This window comes from Jaculus jaculus, chromosome 12 (assembly GCF_020740685.1).
Source record: "Jaculus jaculus isolate mJacJac1 chromosome 12, mJacJac1.mat.Y.cur, whole genome shotgun sequence".
Classification (NCBI taxonomy): domain Eukaryota; kingdom Metazoa; phylum Chordata; class Mammalia; order Rodentia; family Dipodidae; genus Jaculus; species Jaculus jaculus.
Window position 1 is genome coordinate 56432720 of NC_059113.1, and position 25579 is coordinate 56458298.

A 25579-nucleotide genomic window follows, 5' to 3' on the forward strand; every position below is an offset into this window, starting at 1 on the left:
CAAAGCAAGTACTAGACCATCCAGGGCTACACAGCAATATCCTCAAATACATGTTCTAACTGAATAGCTAATATTTAAATTAACAATGGTCTCCTAACTCCCAATGTGTTTTACACATACTTTAATCATTTAGATTGTTTAGATTTGGGCTGGAGAGATGGTCTAGCAGTTAACTGTGTGTGTGAAGCCTAAGGATCCAGGTTTGACTCTCCAGAACCCACATAAGACAGATAAACATGGTGGCACATGCGTCTGGAGTTTGTCTGCAGTGGCTGAAGGCCCTGGTGCACCCATTCTCTCTTTCTCCTCCTTTTTTTATTCCCGTTTTTCCAGGTAGGGTCTCACTCTGGTCTAGGCTGACCTGGAATTAACTCTGTAGTCTCAGGGTGGCCTTGAACTCAGGGCGATCCTCCTACCTCTGCCTCCCGAGTGCTGGGATTAAAGGCATGCACCACCACGCCCAGCTCTCCTCCTTTCAATGAATAAGTAAAAATAAAAAATTGTTTAGATTAAAAAAAACAAACAACTGCCAGTGTAAGTTTTTTGTTTTTCTTCAAGGTAGGGTCTCACTCTAGCCTAGGCTGACCTGGAACTCACAGTGATCCTCTACCTGTGCCTCCCAAGTGCTGGGATTAAAGGCGTATGCCACTACACCCAGCCAGTGTAAATTTTAACACAAAAATATGTAAACACAGCCAGGCATGGTGGCATACGCCTTTAATCCCAGCACTTGGGAGACAGAGGTAGGAGGATCACCATGAGTTTGAGGCTACCCTGAGACTACATAGTGAATTCTGGGTCAGCTTGGGCTAGAATAAGATCCTACATTGAAAGACCAAAAATAAATAAATAAATAAATAGCTGGGTGTGGTGGCACTCCCAGCACTTGTGAGGCAGAGGTAAGGTGACTGCCATGAGTTCAAGGCCACCCTGAGACTACATAGTGAATTCCAGGCCAGCCTGAGCTAGAGGGAGACTCTACCTTGAAAAAACAAAAACAATTTATATGTATGTACTTAAGGGCTGGGAAGATGGCTTAGTGGTTAAGGTGCTTGCCTCTGAACCCAAGTTCAATTCCCCAGGACTCACGTAAGCTAGATGCACAAGGTGGTGCATGTGCCTGGAGTTTGTTTGCAGTGGCTAGGGGCCCTGGTGCTCTCATTCTCAAATAAATTAAAAATAAATAAAATAAATATTTCAGGGCTGAAGAGATGACTTAGCAGTTAAAGGTACTTGCCTCTGAAGCCTAAGGATCCAGGTTAGTCCTCAATAAACATGTATGCCAGATGCACAAGATGGCACATGTGCAGTGGCTGGAGGGCCCAAAAGGACCATTCTAGCTGCTTCTTTCTCTTTCTCTCAAATAAAACATTATTTAAGCCGGGCGTGGTGGCGCACGCCTTTAATCCCAGCACTCGGGAGGTAGAGGTAGGAGGGTCACCGTGAGTTCAAGGCCACCCTGAGATGACAGAGTGAATTCCAGGTCAGCCTGGACTAGTGAGACCCTACCTCGAAAAAAACAAAAAATAAAAATAAAAAAAAATTATTTAAAACATACTACATACTCCACTTCCAAATTTCTCACAACTTCAGGATGAAGGGTTACTGAAGATTGGGAAGATCAGCACAGGAAAGTATAAAAATGGAGGGAAAAAGATCATTTGGGATTGTGAAATAGTCTAGAAATAAGCAGGATTTTTAAGTCCAAAGCAGAATTCTGACAAGAATTTTAGCCTTAAGGGTCTTGGGCTGGGGAATTGGGGCATGTTTGGAAAGCCTGCCTGCCTGGGTTAAATCCTCCAGTACCCATGTAAAATCCGATACACAAAATGGTGCATATGCTCACTGGGAGTTTGTAGTGGTGTGCCTGACTCCTTCCTCCCTTCACAAATAAATAAAACTGGGGGCGGGGGGGAGATTTAAAGCCAGTTATGGTGGCATAGACCTTTAATCTCAACACTCAGGGGGCAGAGATAGGAGGATCAAGGACACCCTGAGACTACATAGTGAATTCCAGGTCAGTCTGGGTTGAGACCCTACCTCCAAAAACAAAGATATAAGGGTCCTATATATCAGGCAGATTTCCAAAAAACTACAAGGAATATTTTTCAGAAATATAAATAGATTGGGCACCTTGAACATAAATTCCAGATCAATCTTCACTTCTAGACAACCTCCCAGAAAGCTCTATTTCTTTTACAAGCTTTAATTTACTGTTTAATGCTAAACAAAGTGGCTTTCTTATTCATCTGCCTTTAACACTGGGTACTATTTACCAAGAAACTCATTAAGTTTCAATATTACTATCAACATCTTTTCCTCCTAATTTGAGGAATGTATAAAACGCATTTTATTTGCCATAACTCTCTTAACAAATCTAACACTAAACTGTCCCCAATAAAAGGCAGCTCACACAACAAATAAAAGAAAGAAGCCAGACATGGTGGTGATCTCAACACTCTGGAGGCAGAGGTAGGAGGACTGCTGTGAGTTAGGGCTATGGTTAAGGTTAAAGGCCACTCAGCCTGGGCTAGTGAAACCCTACCTCAAACCACCTCACCCTCTGCCCCCCCCCCAAAAAAAAAGAAAAAAAGAAACTAGCAGCTGGACAAGGCACTTCGTGAACATGGGGGGAAAATAAAGCCACAAACTCTTCGATTTTGGACAAAATTCTTCACCTGCTGATTGGTAAGACAAGATGAATACAGCTCAGTCCCAGTTAAAATGAAACCTGTATAGTATATAACTGCAATTGCCTAATATTGGCTGAAGAGATGGCTTAGCAGTTAAGGCCTGTGAAGCCTAAGGTTCCCTGTTCAATTCTCCAGGTCCCACATAAACCAGATACACATGGTAGCTCATGGGTCTGAAGTGGTTTGCAGTGGATGGCGGCCCTGGCGCGCCCATTCTCAATCACTCTCTCTCACCCTGTCTTTTTTTTTGGTTTTTCGAGGTAGGGTCTCACTCTGGTTTAGGCTGACCTGGAATTCACTGCGCAGTCTCAGGGTGGCCTCGAACTCAAGGCAATCCTACCTCTGCCTCCCAACTGCTGGGATTAAAGGTGTGCGCCACCATGCCCAGCTTACTCTTAAATAAATCTTTTTAAAAAACTGGCTAATATCCTGCCATTTATATGGTCTTTCCTCTCATCCATAAATACTCACTGATACAGCAAGATGGCCTAAAACTCAAAAATCCTGTTTTTGAGAAATGGACTACAATATGAATGGATTTTTTGGTGGACTTTAAAAAGTTATTTCTAAACTGGGTGTGGTGACGCTTGGGAGACAGAGATAGGAGGATTGCCGTGCGTTCAAGGCCACACACGAGACTACACAGTGAATTCCAGGTCAGCCTGAGTTAGGGGGAAAAAAAACAAACCTGAAAACCCAGTACTCATGTAAGCAAGCTGGATGCAAAGTCAATTTGCAGTGGCTAGAGACCCTGGTGAGCTCATTCGCATTCTCTCTCTCTCAAATAAACAAACAAGTTAAAGAGGTATTTTAAAAAGCTACTTCTGGCTGGGTGTGGTGGTGCACGCCTTTAATCCCAGCACTCAGGAAGCAGAGCTAGGAGGATCACTGTGAGCTCGAGACTACCCTGAAAATACATAGTGAATTCCAGGTCAGCCTGAATGAACGAGAGTGAAACCCTACCTCAACCCTCCCCTCCCCCCGCCGCCAAAAAAAGCTATTTCTTTTTCTAACTTTACGTTTTAGAGATTTTATTAGATTAAGAGAAAGAAGCCAGCGGCGTCCAACATATGAACTATGGAAAAAAACTGCCACTTAGAATGAGGATAGGCTGTCTCCCCTAAGTTGAAACATGGGTTGAATATCATGATCCTTGTCCCAAGGAGCTTAATGCTACAGAAGACTAAACATTAAATTAAGATATTATGAGTAAAGAGAAAAGGATTTTCTTTTGTTATAAATTGTGTTTGAAAGTAGAGATAGAGTGAAAAAAATTGGCCTCTAGCTGCTGCAAACAAACTCCAGATGCATGTGCCACTTTGTGCATCTCGCTTCACTAGACACTGGGGAATCAAATCCTGGTCTTTAAGCTTTGCTGGCAGGCAAGCAAGAGCCTTAACTTCTGAGCCATCTCTAGCCCAAGAAAAGGGCTATTTTTGTTTTTGATATACAGTCTTGCTCTAGCCCAAGCTGACCTGAAATTCACTATGTAGTCTGATGATGGCCCCAATTTATGACAATCCTCCTACCTCTGTCTCCAAGTGCTGGATTAAAGGTGTGTGCCACCACACCAGGCTCAATATAAAGGTTTTCTAATAAAGAATGCATGGGGAAGCCAGGCATGGTGGCATACACCTTTAATCCCAGCACTAGGGAAGGGGGGGGGGGTAGGGGCAGAGATAGGAGTATTGCCTTGAGTTTGAGGCCACCCTGAGACTACATAGTGAATTCCAAGTCAGCCTGGGCTAGAGAGCAAGACCACACCTTGAAAAGAACAAGAGCCATCCTAAGACTGGACTACATCGTGAATTCCAGGTAAGCGTGCACTAGATTGAGACCCTACCTCCAAACACCAAAAAAAAATGTTCTTCCTTAATGACCACTTTTGATTCATGATATATGCAAATATTGCTGGCTGTTCCTTAACCCAATTAGTTATGCTAGCATTATAAATGGAAAAAAATGGGTGCGGTGCACATGTCTTTAATTCCAGTGCTTGAGAGGCCTAGGTAGGAGGATCACTGTTTGAGGATAGCTGAGACTACATAGTGATTTCCTTATCAGCCTTGCCTAGAACAAGACCCTACCTAGAAAAATCAAATTATTGGTCATCTACAATCCCCTACCTCCCAAATGACAGGTTAAAAGTATTGGACTCTTCTCACTGCAACTAAAAAAAGCCAAAATCTTAATATATTTCACACAAAATTTAGTAACCTTTGCTGGGCATGGTGACATACACCTTTATAATCCAGCCCTTGGGAAGCTAGGTAGGATTGCCATGAGTTAAGAGGTTAACCTGGGCTACAGAGTAAGTCCAGTTCATCCTGGAGTGAGGCTCTAATTAAAAAATAAGCTGGAAAGCCAGGTGTGGTGGCGCATGCCTTTAATCCCAGCACTCGGGAGGCAGAGGTAGGAGGATTGCCATGAGTTCGAGGCCACCCTGAGACTCCATAGTGAATTCCAGGTCAGCCTGGGCTAGAGTGAGACCCTACCTCGAAAAAAAAAAAAAAGCTGGAGCTGGGCATAGTGGCGCACACTTTTTATAATCCCAACATATGGCAGGCAGAGATAGGAGGATCACCATGAGTTCGAGGCCATCCTGAAACTACAGAATGAATTCCAGGTTGGCCTGGGCTAGAGTGAGACCCTACCTGGAAATACAAAACAAAAAATTGGCTGGGCCAGGCATGGTGGTGCACACCTGGGAGGCAGAGGTAGGAGGATCAAGGTGTTCAAGGCCACTGAGACTACATAGTAAATTCAAAGTCAGCCTGAGCTAGAGGGAGCTCCTACCTTGAAAAACCTGTGTGTGTGTGTGTGTGTGTGTGTGTACACACACACACACACACACACATATACATACACACACACACACACACACATATACATACACACATACACATACATACATACATGTATATATAAATTAGCTGGGTGTGGTGGCACATGCACTTGGTGAGAGGCTGAGGTAGGATTACTGTTGAGTTCGAGGCAAGCATGAGACTACACAGTGAATTTCAGGTTAGCCTAGTATAGGGTGAGACCCTACAGACCCAACTCAAAAAGGCAGGGGGCTGAAGAAATGGCTCAACGTTTAAGGTGCTTGAAAGCAAAGCCTAATGACCTGGGTTCAATTCCCCAGTACCCACAAAAAGCCGGAAGTATAAAGTGACACATGCATCTATGGTTCATTTGCAGTGGCTGGAGGCCCTAGAGTGCCCAATCTCTCTCTACTCTCTGCTTGAAAATAAATTATTTTAAAGAACACATCAGTATCACTACTCTTAGAAAAACAACAAACATGTTCAGTCAGATGACTTGCCACATATGTCTGCTAAAATTTCATTGTGTGTGTATATATACATATATATACATATATATGTATATATAACATATATGTATATATATATTTTTTGGTTTTTCAAGGTAGGGTCTCACTCTAGCCCAGGCTGACCTTGAATGTACCATGGAGTCTCAGGGTGGTCTCAAACTCACAGCGATCCTCCTACTCTGTTTCCTGAGTACCGGGATTAAAAGTGTGCGCTACCACAACGCCACTATGCCGGGCTAAATATTTTAAAAATGAGTAACTCAGTGTGGTGGCGCACACCTTTAATCCTGGCACTGGGGAGACTGAGGTAGGAGGATCGCTGTCAGTTCAAGGCCACCCCGAGATTACCAAGTGACTTCCAGGTCTGCCTGGGCTAGAGTGGGACCCTACCTTGAAAAACCAAAATTAAAAAAAAATAAAATAAAATGAATTAACTCAAAGATTCCAATCAGTGGCTTACAGTCATATGGGTAGCAGCCCATTATCTTCCCATATTAACTCTAAGAAAACCAACTATGACTTCTTTTTGGCTGTTGATAATGGGAATTGAACCCACTGCCTACTAACTGAGCCCACTATTACTACTTTATAAAAATGAAACACTAGGGCTGGAGAGATGGCTTAGTGATTAAGGCTCTTGTCTGCAAAGCCAAAGGACCCAGGTTTAATTCCCCAGGATGCACAAGGTGGCACATATGTCTGGAGTTCATTTGCAGTGGCTGGATACCCTGGTGCGTCCATTCTCTCTCCTTGCCTCTTTCTCCCTCTCTCAAATAAATAAAAATACTTTTTAAAAAATGAAATACTAGTACCTTGGAGCTTTCCCTGGTTGCTGGAGGCTGAGGATTGCTGTAGTTGGAGAACAACCTGGGCTCCACAGTGAGTTCCAGGTCAGCCTGAATGAGACCCTGCCTCAAGAAACCTAACTTGAAAAACTAAAGATAGAACTCAACTGCCGAATAACTATTACTAATTCTGGAATTGACACATGGTCACATCATAACTTTTCAAATTCCAACATTGATTACGTCCTCCAACAATCCTTTCTCCACAACACAAGTAACTCCGAATAAATGAGGGGAAATAGCACAATTAGCTACCAACTTCAAATCGTGGTAAATTACAAGTTCTGTCTACTTCTGCTTTAACAAATAGGAAACCTTACATAGGCTCTCTTCCCTTCTGATGAAAAACAAATTTAGAGAATGTCACAAGGCCAAGACTCTGGATAACAACTCCTTTCACCCCCCCTTCACTGTTTAAGAAAAAAGGAAAAATGAGTACAGACTGCCACGTTTTTCAATTAGCCTGTTACGTATGACCCCAGCATGCAGAAGTCCAACATGCTAGTTAAACTTCAAGGTCGGGTGCTGAAATCCTTGTCTATCAATGAAAATAATCATAAGTATTAGGGAAAACAAGAATGGCGGTTAGACCTCATTCCTAGTACCCCTCTCTCCACCCAACAAATGCCAGCAGCCCATGCGGTTCTTACCTTCTTTCGTCTGCGCGTTGGTGATCTGCAGATCGCAGTCGGCAGCTTTCAGCTTTTCTCTCCCCATAATCTGCTTCTTTAAGTCGCAAAGGGAGATGTGAAGCCCATCAAAGGTGACGGTATCATACTTGAGTTTAGAGGAAAATTTATAATGCACACAGGACATTGTGCCAAGGGGTTCCTAAGGTTCAGCGAGGAGACGTGGACACTCTCAATATACGTATATTTATAAACTTAAGAGCAAATATGTACACACACAAAAACACTCAAGACACCGAAGGGCCCTAAGGCCTCAGATTAAATACCCCCCAACCACAAGCGGGGGTTCGTAACAACAATAATCCAGAACCCCCACCCCCGTACTCAGATTCGCTTCATGTGGGAGGAGGACGGAAAAAGGGGAAATCGAAAATCCGCCAACGGGCACAATGTCACCCGGCTGGGTCCCCCTCGCTCATGCTAAGGGCCGGCAGGAGACGGGGGCAGGCGGTGCAGTCAGTAGCGGTCAGTCCACACGTTAGAGTCCGAATGACCCCGCGGGGTCAGGGGTCCATAGCGCGGCCGCACCTCCCGGCTTGGTCTCTCTCTCCGTGGAGCGGGGTGACCCAGGCCCCGGGAGAAGGCTGCGGGGAGAGGGCCTAGGCCCGGAGTCCACGAGCGGCCGGCCTCTCGCCTCCTCCTGGCTTCCGGAAGACCGGCGTCGGCGTCCCCAGGCCCAGGCCCCCACCGCACACAAACCCTGTCGCCTGCTCCCCGGAGGCCCGCGGCCTAGGCCGAGAACGCACGGTCGGCGGAGGAGAGGCCTTCCGCGGCCGCCCCCGGCTCCGGCTCCGCCTCCCCCCCGCCGCCGCCGCCGCCGCCGCCGCCTGACACACAAAGCCGGTGCTGGGCCTCAGCTAGGCCTCGAAGCCCTTCCTCACCACCCCCGGCCCCAGCCGGCGACCGGGTGGCTTCGGCAGACCCGGGGACACCGCCGAGGCTCCCTGACGCTTCCTTTCGCCGGCTCCTCGCGTTCCTCTCGCCTTTCGCTTCCGTCGCCTTTCGGCCACAGCCGCGACGGAAAGCCCGGAAACCGGTGGGGGACAGCGGGGAGGACTTCGTTGGCTCCCTAGGTTTTTGGTTTTTTTTCGCCCCCCTGCGGCTCTCCGACCCTCACCAAGCGTCGGCGACACCTCTAAGCCAGGCACTATGGCGGACGCGGCCTGGCTTCGGGCGAGCGTCCCACTCCGGGGTCTCTTAAGCAGGGACTGCACGGGCTGCGCGCGCAAGGCGGGGCAGGCGTGCGCCGATAGGCGGGCAGAGGGGCGGGGCCGCTGGCGTCACAAAGCGCACCGGCCCGCCCACGTGACCCCGCGCTTTGTAATTCTAGGCGCGGAACCTGATGAGTGGGGAGAATGGGAGAAACCATTTGCTTCGGAAAGACGGGGGGTTGCGCCGATACTTGGGTGAGCCGACCCGGAAGGGGAGCCCACAAAGGCAGCTGCTTGTCTCGTTGCTAGAGGGGCGTGCCAGGAGTTGTCGGTTAACTTCGCGACTCCCCAAACGCACCCATTTACGTAAACCAATTATGGTTGCTTTGCGAGCACTTCCTAACCTCCCTTTCCATCAAACTGCATTCCCTAAGTAAACTTCATGAGCAGATATTCTGAAGCAGTCAATGCCTAGAATTGACAACCTTACCAACAGAGCAGAAGCAGCATACAGATTTATTCTTCGCTTGCTTGCTGTGGGTCGGCACAGAACTAATCGCCAGGCCCCGGAAGCCAAATTGTCTAGATCTGACCCTAGCCCTGGGATTCTACGTTTAACTCTTCTGACCCCGAGTTTCCTTGGCTGTCTTTAAAAACAGTACTTGAGTTGGGCGTGGTGGCAGAGGCAGAGGTAGGAGGATCGCCGAGAGTTTGAGGCCACATTGAGACTACATAGTGAATTCCAGGTCAACCTGGGCTAGAGACCCTACCTCGAAAAAAAAATACAAAAAAACAAAAAGTACTTGATAAGAAATGAAGAAAAAAATATAAACAGTACTTGAGGCTAGGCGTGGTGGCTCTCAGAGGCTTTAATCCCAGCACTTGGGAGACTGAGGTAGGAGGATCACCATGAATTCGAAGACTACAGAGTAAATTCTAGGTCAGTGTGGGCTAGAGTACGACCCTACATTGAAAAACCAAATAATAAATAATAATAATAATGATAAACAGTACTTGATGGTGTTGAAGAGATTTAGTGTTTTAAGCCCGGTGTGGTGGTGCACATCTTTCATCTCAGCATTGAGGAGGCAAAAATTGGAAGATCAGCTGTGAGTTTGAGGCCACCCTGATACTACATAGTGAATTCCAGGTCAACCTGCTGCTGTGCAATCCTCCTAACTCGGCCTCCTGAGTGCTAGGATTAAAGCTGTGCGCCACCACGTCCAGCTTCAATCATCATCTCTTTAGGGGAAGGCTTATCATTTTTTAAAATATTTTATTTAAAGCCATCATGGTGGTGCACACATTTAATCCCAGCACTGGGGAGGCCGAGGTAGGAGGATTGCTGTGAGTTTGAGACCACCCTGAGATTCCATAGTGAATTCCAGATCAGCCTAGGCTAGATAGAAACCCTACCTCAAAACAACAAACAAAAAATCATAAATTTATTTGCGAGGACAGAGAGAAAGAGAGAGAGAGAATTGGTGTGCCAGGCCTCCAGCCACTGAAAATGAACCACAGATGCAAGTACCACTTTGTGCACCTGACTTTATGTGGGTACTGGGTAATTAAAACCTGGCCATTAGGTTTCGCAAGCAAGTGCCTTAACTGCTGAGCAATCTCTCCTGTCCAGGTAATTTTTTAAAAATTTTTTTATTTTTTTGGTTTTTTGAGGGAGGGTCTCACTCTAGCCAAGGCTGAGCTGGAATTCACTATGTAGTCTCAGGCTGGCCTCAAACTCAATAGTGATCCTTCTACCTCAGCTTCCTGAGTGCTGGGATTAAAGATGTACACCACCATGCCCAGCACAGCCATCATTTTTTTTATCACTTTATCCTTTATTTTCTTCTTAACATACATAAGCAGCTGATGTATACAATTATACGCTTTATATTTTTATTTATTTATTATTTGAGAGAGAGAGAGAGGCAGATGAGGGAGAGAATGGATGTGCTATAAAGCTATAAAGTTTTGCCAGGCAACAAAAAAGTTTCAGATGCTTCTCCAGAGCTACCACTGGGTTAATATCAATGATACAGAGATGAGTGATATCTCTTAAAGTCATCTATAAAAGATGTCAGCCAGGGCTGGAGAGATGGCTTAGCGGTTAAGCGCTTGCCTGTGAAGCCTAAGGATCCGGTTCAGGCTGGGTTCCCCAGGTCCCACTTAGCCAGATGCGCAAGGGGACGCACGCGTCTGGAGTTCGTTTGCAGAGGCTGGAAGCCCTGGCGCGCTCATTCTCTCTCCCTCTATCTGTCTTTCTCTCTGTGTCTGTCGCTCTCAAATAAATAAATAAAAAATTTAAAAAAAATACACCTTCTTTAAAAAAAAATGTCGGCCAGGCGTGGTGGTGCACGCCTTTAATCCCAGCACTCGGGAGGCAGAGGTAGGTGGTCTGCCATGAGTTTGAGGCCACCTGAGAGTACACAGCTAATTCCAGGTCTGTCTGGGCTACAGTGAGACTCTGCCTCAAAAGAACAACAACAAAAAACAAACAAACAAACAACAAAAAAAAGATGTCAAAGGGGGGATTGAGGTGGAAAATGGGGAAAGGAAATTTAGAAGTCCCTACCCCCAAAGTCATATTCTAAACCGCATAGACTTTTGTATTGGTTGTCCTGTACTTCATAGTGTTTGGTGCTGGCTAACACTGAAGTTTGTGCACTTTTTCAAGGCCATGATCTGTATTGCAGCTCCTAATACAAGTCATTTTATGCTTCTTATTTATTTACTTGAGACGGGGGGTGGGGAGAGAGTGAGAATGGGCATGCTAGGGCCTCTAGTCACTGCAAAGTCCAGGCACATGTGCCACGTGTGCATCTGGCTTATGAGGGACCTGGAGAATTGAATGGGGGTCCTTAGGCTTCGCAGGCATGCACCTTAACCGCTAAGCTATCTCTCCAGCCCCATCTTATGCTTTTTTTTTTAATCTCCATAGTGGAGCTGCAGACATCTGTCTGCTAATTAACCATTTTTTTCTGTTTCTATAAAACTTGCCTATCACATAATCAAGATCTCTGTCACTAGGCTGGCACTCTGAGCTCTGAGAATTAACAATAATGAGAAATAGTCCAAGATAAGGTATATAAACTCTGAAACACCAGTAATCAGAGTCTAGCCTTTGGAAGAGATTCCCCTGGTCTCATGCTGGCATAAACTCAGTCTCTGGTGCCGGTTATGTGAGCCTCAGTTCCCATATCAGTCCCAGCTCCTGTTGCCCTGGAGGCCCTAGTCAGTGGAGTTATGGCATTCACTATGGGGTCATAAAGGCCTCAGTCAGTCCCTGTGGGGTAGCTGGGGATCATGCCTCAGGGTATTCCTACCCACTCTGTGGCTCTTAATCTTTCCATCCCCATTTTTGCAATGTTCCCTGACCCATGGCAGGAATGTTGGCAGTCTGATTTAGTGTTAGTAATTTTTAAATTATCTACCTTGCCATTTTCAAAGAGATTTTATCTTTATTTAAAAAATATTTTTATTTATTTATTTGCAAGGAGAGAGAATGGATATACCAGGTATATTAGCCTCTAGCTACTACAAACGTACTCCAGATGCATGTGCCACCTTGTGCATCTGGCTTTATGTGGGCACCGGGTAATCAAATCCTTAGGTTTTGCAGGCAAGTGCCTTAACCACTGAGCAATTTCCCCAACCCTTGATCATCCCCCAGCCCCCGCCGGAAATAGTTTGTTGGGATATTAGATTTCTACTAAACATAAAGATCAATTCAAATCATTCAAGGTATTACATTGAATATTCCTTTCTCTATATCATAATTTGTAGAGACAGAGATTTATATCATTTTACTTGGTACTATATTTTAGACTTCAGGACATGATGATAACTATATTTCTATGCCACATTACAATATAGGCATGAAGTCGGATTATATGATTGTGTCATATAGTCAGGTTAGTTAACCAATGACTATCTTTTCAAACATTTTCACTCTTTTATTTTATTTTTAACTTATTAATTACACACATACATAGCATGAATGGTACCATCCTTTCCCTTGTCCCTGCCCCCATTACGCTGGGCTCCTCCTCAGTGTGGTTGCAGGTGTGGGGTTGTAGGTTATGTGTTGTGGGAGCAGCAGTCAGTTGTTGGGGGGAGGCAATGCTTCTGGGAATCATGTCTAAACCTGTGGATCTTACAATCTTTCCATGCCTCTTCCGCAAAATACCCTGAACCTTGGTGGGTGTGCTTTAAGTCTAGTTCAGTGATCAGCTCTTAGGAGCCTCTGGATCTATTCTTTGGTAGGTGTTGAATATCCTCAGCGTCTGTCTCCTTCATCCTGTCGCTGATTGTCAGGCTCACCATGGAAGCTGAATTCTTGCTCATCTCCCCAATTCCTCTGTGGTTTCAGCTTGGCACTTGGCTGAAGTGCAAGGGGTAGTTTATCTTCTCAGATCTTGCTATCTTCCAAAGAGCTGAAGCACGGTTAGGAGGCCACCGTCTTGACTTGAACTTTATTTTCGCTGGGAATTTCATTACTCGACAGAACACTTGCCTAGTATGTGCATGGCTCTAGGGTCAATACCAAGGGCTACAAGAAAAGAAAAAAAGGGGAGGGGGCTGGAGAGATGGCTTAGTGGTTAAGTACTTGCCTGTGAAGCCTAAGGACCCCAGTTGGAGGCTTGATTACCCAGGACCAATGTTAGCCAGAAGCACAAGGGGGTGCATGCGTCTGGAGTTTGTTTGCAGTGGTTAGAGGCCCTGGAGCACCCATTCTCTCTCCCTCTCTCTATCTGCCTCTTTCTCTCTCTGTCACTCGCAAATAAATAAAAATAACCAAACACAATAAAAAATTAAAATAAAAAAAGGAAAAATGAAAGAATGCCTGATCATAGTAAGCCATCAACAGTTTTTGAAAATTAGATACATTTTTCTGTGACCTGTAGAAATACTGTAGCAGTAAAATTTTGGCAACAGTCAAAGACAACCACAGATATCTGAATACAATGTAAAGAAATCATATCCATTAGTACTTTTCATAAGTAACAGTCTTCTCCCTCCTTTATTTTCTTCTGTAAATCACTAACATTTTCTTGTTGTATGGTTCACCTCAAGTGACTGCTTTTTTAAAAAAATATTTTTTAAAATTTTTTTATTTATGTATTTGAGAGCGACAGACACAGAGAGAAAGACAGATAGAGGGAGAGAGAGAGAATGGGCGCGCCAGGGCTTCCAGCCTCTGCAAACGAACTCCAGACGCGTGCGCCCCCTTGTGCATCTGGCTAACGTGGGACTTGGGGAACTGAGCCTCGAACCGGGATCCTTAGGTTTCACAGGCAAGCGCTTAACCGCTAAGCCATCTCTCCAGCCCTGACTGCTTTTTTAAAAAAAGACTGAAGACAGGCATAGTGGTGCATGTCTTTAATCCCAGCACTTGCGAGGCAGAGGTAGGAGGATCACCATGAGTTTGAGGCCACCCTGAGAATACAGAGTGAATTTCAGGTCAGCTTGGGCTACATTGAGACCCTACCTCAAAAAAAAAAAAAAAAAAAAAAAAAAAAAAAAAAAAAAAAAAAGAAAGAAAGAAAGAAAGAAAAGACTGTGTGAATGGGCTGGGAGAAATGATTCAGGGGATAAAGGTGCTTGCTTGCCAAGCCTGAATTCCTAAGTTAGTATTTCCCAGTACCAGCATAAAGCCAGATGCACAAAGGTGGCTATTGCTACCCAGACTTACATCTGGGTCCTCTATTCTGTTCCATTTGATCTACATGTCTGCCTTTGGGCCAGTACCATGCTCTGTTTTTGTTACTATGGTTGTGTAGTATAGGTTAAAATCAGGTTTGGTGATACCACCAGCCTTATTTTTGTTGCTCAATTTTGTTTTTGATATTCGAGGTTTTTTGTGGTTCCAGATGAATTTTTGGATTTTTTTTTCTATTTGCATGAAGAATGCCATTGGAATTTTGATGGGGATTGAATTAAATGTGTAGATTGCTTTTGGTAAGATTGCCATTTTCATAATATTGATTCTTCCGATCCAAGACAAGGTATGTCTTTCCATTTCCTAGTGTCTTCACTTTAGTGTTTTAAAGTTTTCCTTGTAGAGATCCTTCATTTCCTTGGTTAGGTTTGTTCCTAGGTACTTTATTTATTTTTTTATTTGATGCAATTGTGAATGGGAATGACTATCTGATTTAATTCTCTGTGTGTTTGTTGTTAGAATATAGGAAGGCTACTGATTTCTTTATGTTTATTTTGTATCCTGCTACATGGCTATATGTGTTTATCAGCTCTGACAGTTAGCTAGTAGAGTCTTTAGGGTCCTTTATATATAGAATCATGTCATCTGCAAATAATGATAACTTCCTTTCCAATTTGTATGCCATATATGTGTGTCTCTTGCCTTATTGCTATGGCTAAAATTTCTAGTACTTTATTAAATAAAAGTGAGGACAGTGGACACCCTTGTCTTGTTCCTGATTTTAGTGGAAAAGCTTCCAGTTTTTCTCCATTTAGTATTATGTTGGCTGTAGGCTTGTCATAAATAGCTTTATTATGTTGAGATATGTCCCTTCTATTCCCAGTCTCTGTTGGATTTTTATCATGAAGGGATGTTGGATTTTGTCAAATGCTTTTTCTGCATCTAAGGAGATGATCATGTGATTTTTGTCCTTCAGTGCATTTATATAATGTGTTACATTTATCGATTTGTGTATGTTGAACCATCCTTACATCTCTGGGATAAAGCCTACTTGGTCAGGATGAATGGTCTTTCTGATATATTCTTGTATTCTGTTTGCCAATATTTTGTTGAGAATTTTTTGCATCTATGTTCATGAGGGAGATTGGTCCATAATTTTCTTTTTTTGTTCTATCTTTGCCTGGTTTTGGTATCAAGGTGATCCTGACTTTGTAGAAGGAGTTTGGTATGATTCCTTCTTTTTCTATTTTATGGAAAAGTTTAAGAAGCAATGGTATTAGTTCTTCCTTGAAGGTCTGGTAAAATTCAGCAGTGAATCCATCTGGGCCTGGACTGTTTTTAGTTGGGAGATTTTTGATAACTGCTTGGATTTCCATACTTGTTATAGGTGTATTTAAATGATTAATCTCTTCTTGATTTACTTTAGGTAGGTAATATAAATCAAGGAAATCATCCATTTCTTTCAGGTTTTCATACTTAGTAGTGTATATATTTTTATAGTATGTCCCTATGATTTTTTTGAATTTCTCTGGTATCTGTTGTGATGTTGCCTTTTTCATCTCTAATTTTATTAATTTGTGTCTCTTTCTCCCTTTCTTTTCTCAGGTTTCATAAGTGTTTATCAATCTTTTTTATCCTTTCAAAGAACCAACTCTCTTTCATTGATTCTTTGGATTGGTTTTTTGGTTTCCATTTCATTAATTTCTTCCCTAATCTTTATTATTTCTTCCTGTGTACTGATTTTTGGTTTGCCTTGTTCTTTTTCCAAGGCTTTAAGGTGAAGCATTAAATTGTTTACTTGTAACCGTTCTAATTTCTTAATATAGGCACTTAAAGCTAAAAATCACCCTCTTAGGACTGCCTTCATTGTGTCCCAAAGGTTTTGGTATGTTGTGTTCTCACTATCATTTGACTCTATGAATTTTTTTATTTCCTTCTTGATTTCTTCATTGTCCCATTCATCATTTAGTAGTGTATTGTTTAGCTTCCATGACTTTGTGTATGAACTATAGCTTTTCTTGCTATTGATTTGTAGTTTGATCTCATTGTGATCAGATAAAGTACAAGGAATTATTTTTTTACTTTTATTTTTTTTCTCAATTTTTATTAACATTTTCCAAGATTATAAAAAATATCCCATGGTAGTGCCCTCCTTTCCCCCCCTCACTTTCCCCTTTGAAATTCCATTCTCCATCATATCCCCTCCCCATCTCAATCAGTCTCTCTTTTATTTTGATGTCATGAACATTTCCACCTCTTATGATGGTCTTGTTTAGGTAGTGTCAGGCACTATGAGGTCATGTATATCCAGGACATTTTAAGTCTGGAGGGAGCACATTATAAGGAGTCCTACCCTTTCTTTGGCTCTTTCATTCTTTTTGCCACCTCTTCCACATTAGATCCTGAGCCTTGGCAGGTGTGATCAAGATATTACTCAGAATTCCAGTCACTTATTTCCAGCACTATGATACCTTCTGAGTCATCCCAAGGTCACTGCCATCTGAAAAGAGAAGATTCTCTACCCAAAGTGAGAGTAGCATTAATATAAGAGTATAAATATTAAGAGAAGTGCTTACTGGACAGTTTGATAAGCATAGTATATAAATTTTTCCAGACATCAGCAGTTGTTACACCCCTAGGGTTCATGACTACCCCTGTCTTAAGTTTTCAGTATCATGTATGTGTTCCCTCCCATGGAGTGGGCCTCCAGTACAATTGAAGGGCAGTTGGTTTCCACCATGACAGATGTGCCACTATTACCCTGAATTCTTTTATTTTTTTTTAACCTTTAAACAGATTTTTATTACACAAAGGTTGGTTGTAACATAATTGGATACTTGTCTACTTTGTACAATTATTCTTACTCTCCACAGAAAGTCTGCTTCTGAACTTACCTGGCAATGGCCAGGTAAAATCCTGACTTGAACAGAATTGTAGTAGAAATGCCTCATTGATTTAAGTTGAAAGCAGTACATTGGTACACGGCTCTTGCACCCAGTATCAAGAATGTACAAGTGTCTTTTTATTAAAAATACAAAATAAATCATCTGTAGGCATGGACAAATGACAGCAGTAAACCAGTATATATTGTCAACTGAAACCAGTAACTGATGGTTATTGTGATTTGCTTAAACATCAGCCAGCCTTTTTCTTCAGTCATTTTCTTCAACTGACTTCTCTGAAGTTATTGACGAGGAATCCTGCCTTGAGCTTCCTGTCACATTTCATTATGAATGGCAAAGCAGTATTCTAGGTCTTAGAACACGCCCCCTCACATACCACCACTCATTCCTCCCATTGCACCCATTCCAGGTTCCTTCTCTCCCTGGGGAATTTCTGTGATTACAACTTCTGCTGTAGTTAGCAGGGAGACCACCCCAGCAGCATCCACTAAAGCAGTTCTTACAACTTTTGATGGATAGATGATTCTCTTCTCCACCATATTCACAAATTCTCCAAGCATAGCATCATAGCCAACTTCTGAGGAACTTTGCAGGATTTTCTCAACTATCAAAGATCCTTCAATACCTGCATTCTTAGCAATTGTCATTGCAGGGATTTTGAGTGATTTTCTAATAATGTCTATACCAATTTTTTGATCTTTATGAACAGGCTTTAAAGAGTCCAAGGCTAGAGTGCAGCAGAGGAGAGCACAGCTGCCCCCTAGAACAATGCCTCTTCAACAGCTGCTCTCCTACCATTGAGGGCATCTATAACTCTGTCTTTCTTCTCATTTACCTCCACATTGCTTGTTTCACCAACCTTCAGCACAGCTACTCTATCTGAAAGCTTTGCCAGTCACTCATTCGGTTTTTCCTTTTCATATTCACTAGTTGTGGTGTCTAACTGCTCTGTGATTTCTTTTTTTAAATTTTTATTAACATTTTCCATGATTATAAAAAAATATCCCATGGTAATTCCCTCCCTCCCCTCCCACACTTTGCCCTTTGAAATTCCATTCTCCATCATATTACCTCCCCATCTCAATCATTGTACTTACATATATACAATACCAACCTATTAAGTACCCTCCTCCCTTCCTTTCTCTTCCCTTTATATCTCCTTTTTAACTTACTGGCCTCTGCTACTAGGTATTTTCCTTCTCACGCAGAAGCCCAATCATCTGCAAATAATGATAACTTGATCTCTTCCTTTCCAATTTTATCCCTTTTATGTGTGTCTCTTGCCTTATTGCTATGGCTAAGACTTCCAAAACTATATTAAATAAAAGTGGGGGCAGTGGACACACTTGTCTAGTTCCTGATTTTAGTGGAAAAGCTTCCAATTTTTCCCCATTTAGTAATATGTTGGCTGTAGGCTTGACATAAATAGCTTTTATTATATTGAGATATATTCCTTCTATTCACAGTCTCTGTAGGACTTTTATCATGAAGGGATGTTGGATTTTGTCAAATGCTTTCTCTGTGTCTAATGAGATGATCATGAGATTTTTGTCCTTCAAACCTTTTATATAATGTATTACTTTTATAGATTTGTGTATATTGAACCATCCCTGCATCTCTGGGATAAATCCTACTTGGTCAGGGTGAATGATCTTTTTGATATATTTCTGTTTGCAAATATTTTGTTGAGAATTTTTGCATCTATGTTCACGAGGGAGATTGGTCTGTAATTTTCTTTTTTTGTTCTATCTTTGCCTGGTTTTGGTATCAGGGTGATGCTGGCCTCATAGAAGGAGTTTGGTAGAATTCCTCCTTTATCTATTTCCTGGAAAAGCTTAAGAAGCAATGGTGTTAGCTCTTCCTCAAAGGTCTGGTAAAATTTAGCAATGAATCCATCTGGGCCTGGCCTTTTTTTAAGTTGGGAGATTATTGATAACTGTTCAGATCTCCATGATTTTTTATATGTCTATTTAAGTGATTAATCTCATTTTGATTTAATTTAGGTAGGTCATATAAATCAAGGAAATCATCCATTTCTTTCAGATTTTCATACTTTGTGGAGTATATGCTTTTATAATATGTCCCTATGATTTTTTGAATTTCTCTGGAATCTGTTGTGATGTTACCTTTTTCGTATCTGATTTTATTAATTTGTGTCTCTTCTCTCTTTGGTCATATTTGCTAAGGGTTTATCAATCTTGTTTATCCTTTCAAAGAACCAACTCTTTTTTTCATTATTTCTTTGGATTGTTTTTTGTTTGTTTGTTTCTATTTCATTAATTTCTGCCCTAATCTTTATTATTTCTTCCCATCTACTGATTTTTGGTTTGCCTTGTTCTTCTTTTCCCAAGACTTTAAGGTCAAGCATTAGGTCGTTTACTTGCAACCTTTCTAGTTTCTTAAATAGGTACTTAAAGCTATAAATTTACCTCTTAGAACTGCCTTCATTGTGTCCCAGAGATTTTGGTATGTTGTGTTCTCATTATTGTTTGACTCTATAATTTTTTTTAATTAATTATTTATTTATTTGAGAGCGACAGACACAGAGAGAAAGACAGGTAGAGGGAGAGAGAGAGAATGGGCGCGCCAGAGCTTCCAGCCTCTGCAAACGAACTCCAGATGCGTGCGCCCCCTTGTGCATCTGGCTAACGTGGGACCTGGGGAACCAAGCCTTGAACCGGGGTCCTTAGGCTTCACAGGCAAGCGCTTAACCGCTAAGCCATCTCTCCAGCCCCTCTATAAATTTTTTGATTTCTTCATTGACCCATTCATCATTTAGTAGTGTATTGTTTAGTTTCCATGATTTTGTGTGTGCTCTATAGTCTTTCTTGCTACTGATTTGTAGTTTAATTCCATTGTGGTCAGATAGAATGCAAGGAATTATTTCAATTTTCCTGAATTTGTTAAGATTTGCTTTGTGTCCTAATATATGGTCTATTTTAGAGAATGTTCCATGTGCTGCTGAAAAGAATGTATATTCTGCAGCCTTTGGATGAAATGTCCTGTATATATCTGTTAGGTCCATTCCTTCTATGACCTCATTTAATCCAGATGCCTCTTTGTTTATTTTTTCCCGGGATGACCTGTCAATTGATGAGAGTGGGGTGTTAAAGTCACCCACCACCACTGTGTTTGGTGTTATCTGTGACCTTAGTTCTAATAGTGTTTGTTTGGTGAATTTGGGAGCCCCCATATTAGGTGCATATATGTTTAGGATTGTAATGTCCTCCTGTTGGGGTGTGCCCTTAATCAATATAAAGTGACCTTCCTTATCTTTCTTGACTAACGTTGGACTAAAGTCTACCTTGTCAGATATTAGGATAGCAACCCCTGCTTGTTTTCTAGGCCCATTTACTTGGATTTTCTAGCTATCTGGGTATTCTTAGCTGTATCGATTGATTTGATGTTATATATCTTCAGGGTAGGAGCTTAAGGTGTTAGGTGTGGCTCTTAAGACTCTCAGAGTATCTACAAAGATGTTCCTAGGAGTTGAGTTTGCCTGCTATGGGAGTATTCAAGTAGGCTTAGTGGAATAAGATACATGTAGATTCTAAAATTTAACTAAACACTGTACACATTCAATCAAAAACAGCACCAAGTATTTATGCAAGAGTAGTTATTATAACAACCTGATCCTCTATCAACAAAGAGGTTAAGATTTCTGGTCTGTTGAGGGATCCAAGTCAGCTTGTGACCAAGTAAGAACCTTCCCTAGTACAATCCCAGTTACCTTTTTGGATGATTTTGGTCTCAGTCAAGTTGCTGGCTGGGTTGTTGGGCTGCTGTTCTGATTTCTGGAGCTGGGCACTGGCTTTTCCTGCAGGGCAAACTGAGCCTGGCAACTGTGGCCCTGCAGATTGGCACCCACGCTCCTGGAACTGCCACTGCTGCTCCTGAAGGTGCCGCTGCTGGATCTGTTGCTGCTGCTGCTAAAGCTCCCGCTGCTGGGTCTGTCGCCTCTGCTGGGTCCACCACTGCTGCTGCTGCTGCTTTAGCTGCCACTGCTGGATCCTCCACTGCTGCTGCTGGATCTGCGACTGCTGCCTCTGAAGCTGCTGCTGGATCTGCTGCTGCTGCCGCTACTGCATCTGCCGCTGCTGGGGCCACTGCTGCTGGTGCCAGAGCCACTGATGTTGCTGCCGGACTCTGCTCTTGTTTGGGTCCTGTTGTCGGCTCACGTTTGTGTGGCCAGGTTCTGGGACTGCTGCTCTGTTTGCTGGAGCACGGCACAGGTGGTGGGGGAGGGCAGGGAGCCCCAGCTGTTCTAGTTCTCTCACTGTTCCATGTGTTCTTCTACCTCATGGTCTATGCCTCTGCTGTTCACAGCTGCTCTCCCTTCATGTTTCTTGAGTTGCAGAGAGCTCTGGTGTGAGTGAAAACTCCCTGCACCTGGCTTTTCTTGTGGCTCCAGCCACACCTGGCGACTTTCTGGTGTGCTGCTGCGGTTGGTGGACCTGCTGGGGCCGCTCTTGCCAGCCTGTGTGGGCTCTGGATCTTTTCTACTTCTCCACTGCCATTTTGATTTCCTATACACCTCACTTTTCAGTAAAAGTGTGTATTTTGCTGAGTTTTTTAGGTCTTTTCCCCCCTAGGCTGCTCTGGCGTGGTACCTAAGCTGCCACCTTAACCGGAAGTCTCCCAAACCTATTGCTCTGGGATTTCTTAAATACGTTTTTCAATTTGAGTTTTGACACCTTTTCCTTTCAAAAGAATGGCATCATCCTTGGTGACAATGACCTCTCTGACTTTCCCTAAGTCATGAGGCTGAACATCTTCAAGATTTATGGTCAGTCCCTCTTCTCCAAACACTGCACCACCAGTAGCAATAGCCACATCCTTAACCTGGTTCTTTCTATTGTCACCAAAACCTGGAGCTTTGACTGCTACAACCTGAAGACCAACTTTTAACCTATTTAAGACCAGTATACTTAGAGCTTCACCACTGTCATCTTCAGCAATTATGATTCAGGATTTATGGTAGCTGGAGACCCTGGGGCACCCATTCTCTTTCTTTCTCACTGCCTCTTTCCTTCTCCTCAAATAAATAAAAATAAAATGTTTTTAAAAGAAATGAAATGGGAATCATAATGTATGGCTACAATTACTAATGTACCCTACTGCAAAACATTATAAAGTTGTTATTCCAGGGTAGGAACAAAAAACAAATTAGATAGATAGATAGATGATAGATAAGGGATGGGAGATTGGTTAGTGGTTAAATACTCTTGCTTCAAAGTCTGACAACCTGGGTTCGATTCCCTAGTACCCATGTGAAGCCAGATGCACAAGGTGGCAGGAAGCCCTGGCTCACCTATTTTCTCTGTCCTTTCTCCCTACCTCTCTCTCAAATAAACAAATAAAATATTAAAAAAAATTCTTTAGGGGCTGGAAAGATGGCTTAGCAGTTAAGGTGCTTGTCTATATAGCCTAAGGACCCATGTAAAGCCAGATACACAAGATGGCACATGCACCTGGAGTTTGGTTGCTGTGGCTAGAGGACCTGGCCACCTATTCTCTCTTTACCTGCCTCTTTCTCTCACTCTCTCTCAAATAAATTAATCATATATATATATTTTAGTCGGGCAAGGTGGCACACTCGGGAGGCAGAGGCAGGGGGATCACCATGAGTTTGAGGCCAGCCTGAGACTACAAAGTGAATTCCAGGTCAGCCTGGGCTATAACAAGACCTTACCTCGAAAAGGCAAAAACAAACAAAAACAAAACAAAGCTTAAGATAGATAAATAAAAGTGGAACGTGGTCGAAGAAGACACCTGGTATTGTTGTCTAGCCTCCACACAGGCACACCTACCCACATGCTTACAATTATGCAAAAATATTCATACACACCACATATACACTTAAACACACACACACAAACACACACACACACACACAAAAGCGTAAAAATGGCTAATGAGCGGGTGTGGTGGCACAAGCCTTTAATCCCAACACTCCAGAAGCAGAGGATCACATAACATGAGTTCAAGGCCATCCTGAGACTACATAGTGAATTCCAGGTCAGCCTGGGCTAGAGTGAGACCCTACCTCAAAAAAAAAAATAATAATAATAAAGGCTAATGAGGGCTGGAGGGATAGCTTAATGGTCAAGGCGCTTGCCTGCAAAGCCAAAGGACCCAGGTTTGATTCCCCAGGACCCACATAAGCCAGATGCACAAGGTGGCCCATGTGTTTAGAGTTTTTACAGTGGCTGGAGGCCATGGCATACCCATTTTATCTCTCTGTCAAATAAATAAATAAATAAAAATAAATGGCTATGCCTTAAATTTAACCTCTTCTTGTGGCCTCCTACATGTAAGAAAGGGTCTCCAAGTTAGGCACATACCTACAATCTCAACACTTGGGAGGTAGAGGCAGGAGGAGCAGGCCCTGTCATGCTCTCTCTGTCTGTCTCGTTTTTCTTCCTCTCTCTCAAATAAATTATATATACATATATAATACATATATATATATATATATATATATATATGTATTAAAGTTATACATTAACTTTAAACCAGGCATAGTGGTGCACATTGTTTTTAAATTTAGTTTTTATTAACATTTTCCATGATTATAAAAAAAATCCCATGGTAATACCCTCCTCCCCCCCACTTTCCCCTTTGAAATATAATATTATATATGTATATATATATATAAAAGTTGTACATTAACTTTAAACCAGGCATAGTGGTGCACGTCTTTAATCCCAGAACTCTGGAGGCAGAGGTAGGAGGATCACTGTGAGTTGGAAGCCAGCCTAGAATTACAGAGTGAGTTCTAGATCAGCCTCAGCTAGAGTGAGACCCTACCTCAAAAAGAAAGAAAAGAGGGAAGAAAGAGAGAAGAAAGAAAGAAAAAATGAAAGAAAGAAAGAAAGAAGAAGGAAAAAGGGCTGGGGAGATGGCTTAGTGGCTAAAGGCGCTTGTTTGAAAGGCCTGCCAGCCTGGGTTAAATTTCCTAGTATCCATGTAAAGCCAGATGTACAAAATGGCAGTTGTGTCTAGAGTGTGGTTGCAGCCACAAGAGGCATTGGCACATCCTTTCCCCACCCCGTCTATTAAATAAGCAAATAAAAATATGTTTTTAACCGGGCGTGGTGGTGCACGCCTTTAATCCCAGCACTTGGGAGGTAAAGGCAGGGGGATCACTGTGAGTTTGAGGCCATCCTGAGACTACATCGTGAATTCCAGGTCAGCCCGGGCTAGAGTGAAACCCTACCTCGAAAAACCAATATATATATATATATATTAGCCAAACCATACCTTGAAAAAAAAAACAAACAAAAACATATTTTTAAATACTAAGAAAGAAAAAAGAGACAGGGAGAGAGAATGCCTTAAATGAATGCTTTGTCTATCTTAGCACTCCTCCTCTAGCTCCAAGCATCAGAGTACCAACAAAATCTCCTCTTCAATGAAATAATCCTGTGGATAAGAAAAGTAACTATACTTGACCACGCTTTCCCAAACATACACACTTAGTTGCCGATGAAGTAGCTTCAAAGCTCCCAAATCACACATGCAGCTACTGCTGAGGCCCTTAGGTTGGGCCCCTCTCCCCACATCCACACTCCACTCTCAAGTGCATTTGGTCCTTCTGCTTAATCAACAGATGCACTAACTTGTGATAACATTTTCTGTAGCAGACATCAAGGACCTGGGTACTATGTGTATGGGCCTCTGGAAACTCTGAGGGAAATTCCCTGGGCTGTACTGCTTGGAATCATTGACTTACCAATACCCTGTTGCTTGCTGGTGACCTTATAAACAAATGCTTTTCCAAGGTACTGTCTGGCTGTAGCCCAGGCTGACCTGGAATTCATTATGTAGTCTCAGGGTAGCCTCAGACTCACAGTGATTCTCCTACCTCTGCTTCCTAAGTGCTGGGATTAAAGGCCTGTACCACCATGCTTGGTCTTTTTTTAAACAAAAAAAAAAATTATTTTCAAGTAGGGAGAGAGAAAATGACAATGAATGAGCAAGCCAGGGTCTCTTGTTACTGCAAACCAACTCCAGGTAAATGCCCTACCCTGTACATCTGGTTTTACGTGTGTACTGGGGAATTGCTCAGCCTGGGCAAGAGGGAGACCCTACCTCAAAAAACAAAAACAAAACAAAACAAACAAACAAACAAAAAACTGGGCATGGTGGTGCATGCCTTTAATCCCAGTACTTGGGATGCAGAGGTAGATGGATCGCCCTGAGTTTGGGAGCCACCCTGAGATTACATGGTGAATTCCAGGTCAGCCTGGGCTAGAGTGAGACCCTAACTTGAAAATACAAAAAAAAAAAAAAAAAAAAAAAA

At 42.7% G+C, this 25579-nt stretch overlaps 1 protein-coding gene and 1 pseudogene across 4 annotated transcripts in view; both read right to left on the reverse strand.

Annotated features, from left to right (window-relative positions):
- The window catches only part of Rbbp6 (RB binding protein 6, ubiquitin ligase), a 44196-nt gene extending 35431 nt beyond the window's left edge, over positions 1–8765 (reverse strand). For all 4 annotated transcript variants that reach the window (XM_004670192.2, XM_045130521.1, XM_004670191.3 and 1 more), the window contains exon 1: positions 7523–8765. In XM_004670192.2, coding sequence (XP_004670249.1) covers positions 7523–7688 — 166 coding nt within the window. In that variant the 5' untranslated portion in view covers positions 7689–8765. The remainder of the gene's footprint in view (positions 1–7522) is intronic.
- An 8862-nt stretch (positions 8766–17627) lies between these two features.
- LOC101614361 lies at positions 17628–24795 on the reverse strand (annotated as a pseudogene).
- Between the last annotated feature and the right edge of the window lie 784 nt (positions 24796–25579).